The sequence below is a fragment of the Cyclopterus lumpus genome, chromosome 8 (assembly GCF_009769545.1).
Source record: "Cyclopterus lumpus isolate fCycLum1 chromosome 8, fCycLum1.pri, whole genome shotgun sequence".
NCBI classification, from domain to species: Eukaryota; Metazoa; Chordata; class Actinopteri; order Perciformes; family Cyclopteridae; genus Cyclopterus; species Cyclopterus lumpus.
The window spans coordinates 14,545,907-14,554,797 of record NC_046973.1 but is presented as its reverse complement, the minus strand read 5'-3'; the positions used below and the strand labels follow the sequence as shown (position 1 = coordinate 14,554,797).

The 8,891-nt window shown below is 44.7% G+C and overlaps 1 protein-coding gene across 4 annotated transcripts; it reads right to left on the bottom strand.

Moving 5' to 3' along the window:
- Positions 1-1,390: 1,390 nt before the first annotated feature.
- On the bottom strand, positions 1,391-8,133 carry LOC117735574 (protein Tob2). Of its 4 annotated transcripts, none has more exons than XM_034540266.1 (3): positions 7,896-8,133; positions 4,933-5,017; positions 1,391-4,810 (listed from the first exon to the last, which is right to left on the bottom strand). In XM_034540266.1, the coding sequence occupies exon 3, from the start codon at positions 4,785-4,787 to the stop codon at positions 3,576-3,578; it is 1,212 nt and encodes a 403-aa protein (XP_034396157.1). In that variant the 5' UTR covers positions 4,788-4,810; positions 4,933-5,017; positions 7,896-8,133; the 3' UTR covers positions 1,391-3,575. The 4 variants fall into 4 exon arrangements, with proteins under 4 accessions (XP_034396157.1, XP_034396156.1, XP_034396155.1 ...); XM_034540265.1 differs by having other exon boundaries at positions 1,391-4,836; positions 7,900-8,133; XM_034540264.1 differs by having other exon boundaries at positions 7,900-8,133.
- Positions 8,134-8,891: the final 758 nt, after the last annotated feature.

Sequence of the window (8,891 nt, the reverse complement as noted above, 5' to 3'; positions counted from 1 at the left end):
TTTAATTATATCTATTTTAATCTTAAATGTTAAACTTTACATAGAAAATAAACTTCTTTTATGACAATGAAATATTCCAAAGTGCAAAATAAAACGCACACATCGATATAAGCAAAAGGACATCAGAATACAAAATTCTTGTTTTTCCTCTTCATTGATGTTCAACCCTGATTGTGGGATGGCCTGCGTTTAAAGTAGATTTGCGGCGCATTTAAAAAAACAAAACAAAAAAAACACTAAAGTATTCTTTTCAAGTGTAAAACAAACCAGCGTTCACTCTTAAAAGATGCCAGGGCCAAACGGCTTTTACAGCCATCACTCACATCCTCAGATCTCACCTGCCTGATTCGTACGCAGAGGAAACTCAACAACCCACCTCGTTTGTTCAGACCAATCTGACAAATATGGAAAAGAAAAAAAAAAAAGTTGTCACTTGGACTTTTTGGACATGCAAAAATTCTCTTTAAACCCACAAAGAGGAGGAGTAGTTTAATCATTTATTTTCCACAGGCCATCTCAACCAGGGTTGAGTAAGAACAGATCACATTCATTTCCTTCATCCTTCTGAACCTGCCGTAACACTGCTGTCCTAAAGAGGATATATACTGGATTAATTTTTCTATTTTATTCATTTTTTCTATTCCAGGGTGCAGAGAGGTAGAGACCCCTTGAATCCTTCAGGGTAATTTAAATTATGGCATTACATTGCACTGGAGAAGTGTGAGCATCTGTGTAAGCAAAGACAGTCTGGGATATGGCTATAGTGTCAGGACCAAAGGACCAGGCTCGTGGGGAGAAGAGACCCCACTGACCAAAGAATGAGGTGGGCTATATAGTATGAGGGAGGTCAAAATACATCCGGGTTTCTACTCTAGTAGCCCAGACAAAGACAGGGGAGTTATTCAGTATTGTTAATGTGAAATAGTTAAGTTTTTCAAACCCTCCCCCTCCCCCAAAAAAAATTTAAAAAAAACAAAAACAGTGATGGACAATTATTCAGGGAGAAAAAAAAAAAAATTATATATATATATATATATATATATATATATATATATATATATATATATATATATATATATATATATATATATATATATATATATATATATATATATATATATATAAAGCGGGTGACCACAATATGCAGTGAATTCACATAAAAAGGGTTAAATGGACATTGCACTGAAAAAGATTTTTGGTTTAAATGTACTACCTATAGGAGTAGTGTTGTCAGGCTGCCCTGGGAGCACAGAAGAACAAAAAAAGTGATATCAGCCATCCTGTCGTACACAAACCCACTGTAAACATTCACATCTTAAGCTTCAAATCCAACTTGAAGAACAAATACATTTACCCGTCTTATTAGACAAATGCTGCACAAGGTACAATACACATTCAATACTTTATTCTGTACATCTTTATTTTTGTCTCAGTTTGCATATATTCACGTTATTTTCTGGAAAAATAACCTCCGCATGTAAGAAACTAAACAAAGAATCCGAACATAAGAACTTTGTATATACATATTCCTGGACTTGTCACGTCTTACTCATACAAATGTTAAGTCATCACTTTTGCAAAAACAAAAATATAGAAATATTGGAAATAAATTACAAAACATAAAACTATAAATCTTTCCCCTCACAAGGTGTACCTCTCCACCCATTCCCCCTTGAAAAAAAAAGAATACAAACTTTCATGCATATGACAAGCTGTCACATTGCAAAACCAGCGTGAGCACAATTCAAGGGTCCATGGGTCATCGTATACAAAAACAGCGACTTGAAAACATTCAAGTAAACCGACAAGACTCACTACACCTCTTCACCAGCGTGATGCACTTGAAATACAAATTAAGCTCCCGTTTCAATCTCTAAAGCGTTTCATGATCGCTGAATAAAATGCTCCATTTCCAAACAGAGGGCAAAAGGAACCGTGTAAGCGTGCACGCACGTGTCCGTGGGCGACACGCCGCCTCGGGGAGCCCAGTAATAAAGTGCTGGACAGCTCAAATGGACATCTGAGAGTTGCACTTCCCTGCAGTGACTAACCAACAATCACGTGGACACGGCTGGTAAACAAACCATTGTCAGAAACACCGGCCTTCCAGAGATCTGACAAGCCATCCGATAAAGCGACAGAGCAGTGAAGAAACATTCACTTTTGCATCACATAACTGGGGGAGGGTGGGGGGGCAGAGCAACCTGAACCGTACGGTTCTGGTTCCCCATCATCGACGGCCACAGAAGAATCCCGAGAGGATGAGAGAATAGTGTGAGCCTTTGGCTTCAATACAATTTAAGCTCACCAGAAACGTGTTCTGGGTTTCAAAGTGTCGCTCTCTGAGCCAATACCGCCTGGTAGACACAGGCAACAGAACCCCCAAGCTTCTTCTCTCACTCTACCTCACATTCGTTTTCTTCGGTCTTCCCTTCGCTCTCTCCCTCATCTTCCTGCAGCGGAAAACCTCTCCTTCATAGTCAAAGTCATGCTAAGCCATTTATCACAATCCCTACCGCTTAACTGCTGCATCCCTTACGCATCTTGACGCACGCACGCACGCACGCACGCACGCACGCACGCACGCACGCACGCACGCAGCTGACTGGAATTGACCGCATATTTATGTGTGTGCGTATGTGTCTATTTGAATGCATGTTTTAAACCATCACTTCCCAACCATCCCAGTCTGTATTGAGGTATAAGCGCATCGTCGCCAACCTACAATACAAATATTTACTCGTTTTCCCACTTTCACCAAGGTCTTCCTGACCTTCCCGACTGCAGCCCCCCGACAGATACAACACATTCCACAACGCCCCGATGCTCTCTCTCTCTCTCTCTCTCTCTCTGCTCCCTCCACTGCTCTCACTTTGTTTAAACTCGTGTCATGTTCTCATTCAAGCTGATGATAAACCGCCTCCGATAAATGCGACGACAAGTGTCAAAATGTGCGTGCGCATGAGTGCCTTTCAAAAGGGAGCGGGCCCACCGTACAAACAACGAGTTTCTCCATCACTCTGAGCCACAACAAAACAGAGCAGGACGACACACACACAGCAAAGCCCCATCTCTGTATTTGTTGCAAGTAGGGCAGAGCAGATTGCAGAGCAAAGTGCTGAGCTTTTCCACAGCCGTCGCTCCCTACAGGACTTGGCAAGGTCCTTTTTCACAGCATGACAGTGCAGTGCAAAATGGAGCTATACTGGTTCAACAAGTCAAGGGAAAAGAAAAGAAAAGACCCTCACATTGACATTCTACGCAAAAAAAATAAAGAGCTTGGCAACGACTCAAGGTAGAAAGGACCCCCCCTCTCCACCTATCCTCCTTCCCTCCTACCCACTCCTGTCAAAGCAAACACTCAGAATGTGACGAGTAACAGCAACGGACTACAGGACCGGGTTGGGGGTAATGAGGACCAAAACCAATCACAATAATTATTCAGTGGACGGGGTATTTTAAATCTTTGTAGTTCTAAACTTGTATTAGTAACACTTTCTTAGAAAAACTGAAAAGATCTGGAGCATCATTGTCCAAACCCGCTTCCTCCTCCAACAACCGTTACAAATGAAGGCTTAGTTGGCCAGCACAACGGGCTGGAAGGACTGGTTAGGGTATTGCAGGTTGTAGCTTCCTAAACCCTCGACAAATGGCGGCTTCTCCATGTAGGGGATTCCTCCGTTGCTGCCAATGATGCCCACACTCGGGGCAGGGGGAGGGCTGGAGAATGGGTCAAAGGACGGATGGGTGTTGAGACTGTGGGGGGGTTGGAATGGGCTGGCGAGCGGCTGCATTGGCTGGGTGTCAGCATCAAAGTAAAGGGGGCCCGGGGATCCTGGGTAGACAAACTCTTTGGCATTGGGGGAGAGCTGGCTGGCGACGGGACCTCCGAGGGAGTGCAAGGAGAGAGACAGGGGCTTGTGCTTGAGCAGCTCCGGTGCAGCGATGGCGGTAGGAGAACGGGTGAGCATCCTCTGGGCAGGCGGTATGGCGGTGCCAGAGCTCGCTGCCGACCCGGCCCCGCTGCACTTCTTCATCTTGGTCGAGCCGAATTTAGTGGCAGCGAAGCTGGCGGTGGTGAACGTGATGGGCTGGGGACGGGCAGTGGGAAGAGCGGAGGGCGGCTGCTGGGCGGAGAGGTAGGGCAGCCCGCCGCTGGGGGGGGAAGGGGTAGAGGTGTTCGAGGAATGGGCAGCAGGATCGGTGGGCGTGCTGGAGCTCGGGTAGCTGAAAAGCCCGGGGCAGGACTGGGCCGACAGCGGTGTGGGAGAGCTAGAGAGCGACGGCATGAGGGCAGGAGATGCCTGGCTTCCAATTGGCACAAACACCTGAGCGTCTGGGTTAAAGCCCAGACTCTTGGCCTCATCCGCCTCGGCGTCGCCTTTACCCTCTCTGATCACCCCCTCGGCCCCCTCACCGTCACAGCCGAGGCCCGGAGGGTCCTCCAGGTAGAGAACCTTCACGGACCCTTTCTCCCCAATCTGGTAGGATACCTCGTACGGGTCAATCCACACGCTGAGCTCCGCGGGAACATTTGCACACACTTCCTCCGTGTCCAGTCCACTTCTCTTGGCGGCCAACTCCACCACGGGGTCCCTCGGGGCTCCCAGGTGAATGCAGCGGAAGGCAGAGCCCCTAAGAGGTGCTTCGGGGTACCAGTGACCCTCAAAGCGAGACATCAGTATCCTCTCCAGCTCCTCACCAAACAGGTCAGCTCGACGCCGAGGCAGCTTGTTGTACAGGTAGGACACGATGAAGTTCAGGGCGACCTTCACCTCCAAATGCATGGCTGCACCAGGTTAGCACCGTCCTGGGAGCAAAGTGATCAAGAGGATGCTGAAAGTGAGGCAATGCAACTGTGACAAGGAGCTTTTCCTCTGGCTTATTGTAAAGTGTATGATTCTTTTAGTGTCACCATGGTAAAAAAGGCACCTTGAAGGCGGGGGCAGCCGGGGGCAGCCGGGTGGAGGCTGTCTTTTGTCGTCACGAATATGCAACAATGTTGTTAGGTCCCCAACTGTGGAGAAGAAGAAAAAACAGAAGAACGCTGTCATTTTACATGGAAAGAACCGGACGAAGATCCAAGGACAGATGAAGAAAGGATGGATCAAAAACAAAAAGGGGGAAGGACAGTGCTATGTTTTTTTCTGAACACAGCACAAAAATATACCAGATACCTTTCATATCAAGCGCCATTTGCCAGTTGTGTGAACTATTTAAATTGTTCAAAATGTAAAACAAACCAAAGACACAAACTGCATTGCAGGAAAGAAGTGCTGCTAATTAAGGCACTTTTGATCACAATAAACAGAAACTTGTGAGCTCCTGGTGTGGTGGAATGGTTTGGGAAATGTATCAGTTAAGTGGGACACTTCATTGATTTACATAATTATTTGAACGGTACACTCAAGCCTCCATATAGGTCATTGCTCTGATGAAAGCAAGGAATATTCACATCTGCGCCTATGTTTCAGTAAGAGTGTCACTCAAATAAAAAAAAAAAAGACAATTGGTTCTTAAGTGCTTTTGAAGCCATCGTAACTAGATTCAGCTCACAGTAATTCCTTTAGAAATCAAGTTTAACTTTTTTTTTTAAAGACAGGATAGCAACAATACTGTATATTTGTTATATGTGTGATGAGGGGATTAGAGTCACTAAGTAATATAGTACATTATTTTATATTATTTTATTTTTTTATTAAAGAGTGAGCAAATTAACTTAAACCACCAATAATCTTGTTCAATAACACACATCAAGTATACATGCTTAATATGTGGGTTTCATCGACTGCAGGATGTACCGACAGATGCAACAGATGTCGTGTTGTGGGCTTCATAAATCCTTCATAATCTGAATCCGATCCCACGGAGTGCCTCCTGCTTAATACTTTAACACAGTCACACAGGGGGCCTTCATCACCACGCAGAGTCACACCGAAGGAAAGATATCACGCCAGCAGAACAAAAACAATAAAAACCACAACACCCACAAAAGAAAGAGGTGTAAAATGGCAGGGCAGTTGGTCGACTTCCCAGAACACCATTTCCCACCATGCAGTGCGTGCAATAACCCCCTCCCCCCATAGACACACACACACACACACACACACACACACACGCACGCAAGCACGCACGCACACGCGCACACACGCACACACGCACAATTCACTTCCCTGCCAGATGGGGCTTCGGTGGCTAAGATTAGGAAGACGCCTCTGATTAAAAGACAATTCTAATGTTATTACAGATAAAGCTGCACAGGCAGGACGCAGAGCTGTGGGAGTGGCGGCTCAAGACGAGATTTACATTTTCCCCATCGCATGCAAAAGGTGACATTGAAGGCAAAGATGGGGGTCGGTTGGAATGGGCTATAAATAGGGCCCTATTTTGCATCGTCTATGGTGCAAATTCATCTCCAGCACCAGAGTTAAAAATGAGTAGAAGTGACTGTAGAAAGATCTATGAGCACAGGAGAGATCCCCCTCCCCCCCACCTGCAAAAGCAATAATCATGAAAAAAAACCTACCTTGTGTGCACACACACACACACACACACACACACACACACACACACACACACACACACACACACACACACACACACACACACACATGGCTAAGCTACCTACAGCATCATTTCTCTCATTATAAAAAAGGCAACAGCAGGATACACAAGATGTCCAATGTCATCCAATGACATTAAAGGAATACCTCAGTAAATAGGTGCATGTGGTGCTTTGGGAGTGCAATATATGCTCTAAATCACAAACCGCAGCTTGAAATGTCAATTTAAAAAGAAAAATCTCTCATGTTCATGAATCACAAATCCCCTCTGCTGTGCTCATGTTTGTATTCTCCACCTGCAGGTTTGGGACACAGCTTGAAGTAGCTAGGCCTGTTGTTGCGGGTTCAGAGCAACAGCAGGATCTATCGTGCTATTTTTGTTTACATCGACTCATTATCAGAGCTGCAGATGTGTGGCACTGGGTGCTGCAAAGTATCCACTGCCTGAAGCACATCTACAGTGAGCTTATAAGTAGCACAAGCTAATGTGCAATAGATACACAGCAGATGTACGAAAGCAAAAAGGGCCTTAAGAAAGATTAGAAGTGAGGGTTAAGCACAACATATGGAGGCCTGACTGAACGGAGTGGTCACCACACACATGAAACCGTAACACAACAGCACATGATATTATCATAATTTTTCCTTTGTTTAAAAAAAAAAAAATGCACCACACTTCAATTTTCTCCCATTAGAACTTTGAACAGATTGGTATTTATAGACTAAAAGGGGAATATGTTGCACATCTACTAGATGCCAAACAAAGGAGGTAAATATGCAAAGGCGAGGGTTGAGATTGGAGAAATAGTCACCCATGTCTGCATGTGTGATGACGAGCTCAGATAACAAGGGCTCAGGGTCTACCTGGGGGCTTACTGCCATATGTCAGTCAAAAGGCACTGGAGCAGAAAGGACATCGGTTCAGCTGACACCCCCGTGCTAAATTGTCCGTGTAAATTAGATGATAAGGCTAATTAAGTGGGGGAGCATCCTAACGGCACAATGTGCTCACTGAGCAATCAGAGCATCTCCTCGGCATAAACAACACATCCAAATTTTAAAAAACACCCATAACAGCTGCACAGACCTCGAGAGGGTCACTCCGGCTAATATACATAGCGGGCTGAAACAAAAACAAACGCGGAGCCTTCAATCAATGGCTGACACCAGTGCAGTCATTCATTTGAGTCAAGAGCATTTTGGCAAGCAAGAAGACGTCAACACACAGCAACGTGCTGCTGACAACGAACGTGCCTTGTGTATTTTAATAACGCCGTGCGTTTTAAATCAAATGCACCCGTTTCATGCACCGGCTGACATTTAATCACTCACCCACCGTCACTGATGCGCTAGCTTGACTGGTACTCGTGCGTTTCTGTGTATAATTCCCTTGTGTTGTCTCGGATTTCAAGGCGGACGTGTCGTTGATTCGGATGCTGACCACCAGATGTATTTCACCTTGTAGTAGTTGGATTCCTTAACTGCCCCCCCAATTCTCAAATGGCCACGGGGTTTTCACAGTTTGTCTCCAGCTGACAGTTTGCATGGAGGGTCCAGAGAAACTTTACTGTTTGACAACCCGGCGTATTTATACAGGGTGACTCGCCCACACGTCCGTGACGGCAGGGACTACTTTCTTCATATTATAGTAGCTGCTGCTTTATTATTCAACATAACGGCATTGATGCATTATGTTCCCCTTTCAACAGACCATTAATGTCATATATATATATATATATATATATATATATATATATATATATATATATATATATGCACATTACCTATGTTCATATCAACCAGTGGACAACAACAACAACAACAACAACAACAATAACAACAACAATACAATAAAAAGGTAACTATTCCCTTACTCATTACTTCCTATACAAGATGTCAATTCATAGTCTTCCTAAAAAACAACGACGCAAAAAAATCAGAAAATGAGGCCGTTTTGTCTGCATGTTTACCTTGCGGGCTCTAGTTTAATTGGCGGAGGGTTATTTGTAGTTTTCTGCAGTGCTGAACAATTTGCTAAAAATACAAGCGGTGATAGCAACAGAGTCTCCATTGGCTGAGATGGGGGAGGACCCACCGATTATTGGGCTGCATCGTCCACTCAGCAGCTGAAGAGACCTGGCTTTTACCAGGGGCTTGTGGGAAATGGTGTTATTATCACTCAATGGCGTGAGGTTATGAGAGTGTTAAATTATAAGACGTGCATTAGGGTTTAAAGTATTGAGTGATGGATTAGAGGTAGATAATATGATCTAAATAGTAGAGGGTTGACAATGACACCAATTAATGGAACACATGGTACATAAGGGG

Coding starts and splice junctions, on each gene's coding strand:
- LOC117735574 (XM_034540266.1), bottom strand. CDS start 4,787: ATGCATTTGGAGGTGAAGGTCGCCCTGAACTTCATCGTGTCCTACCTG.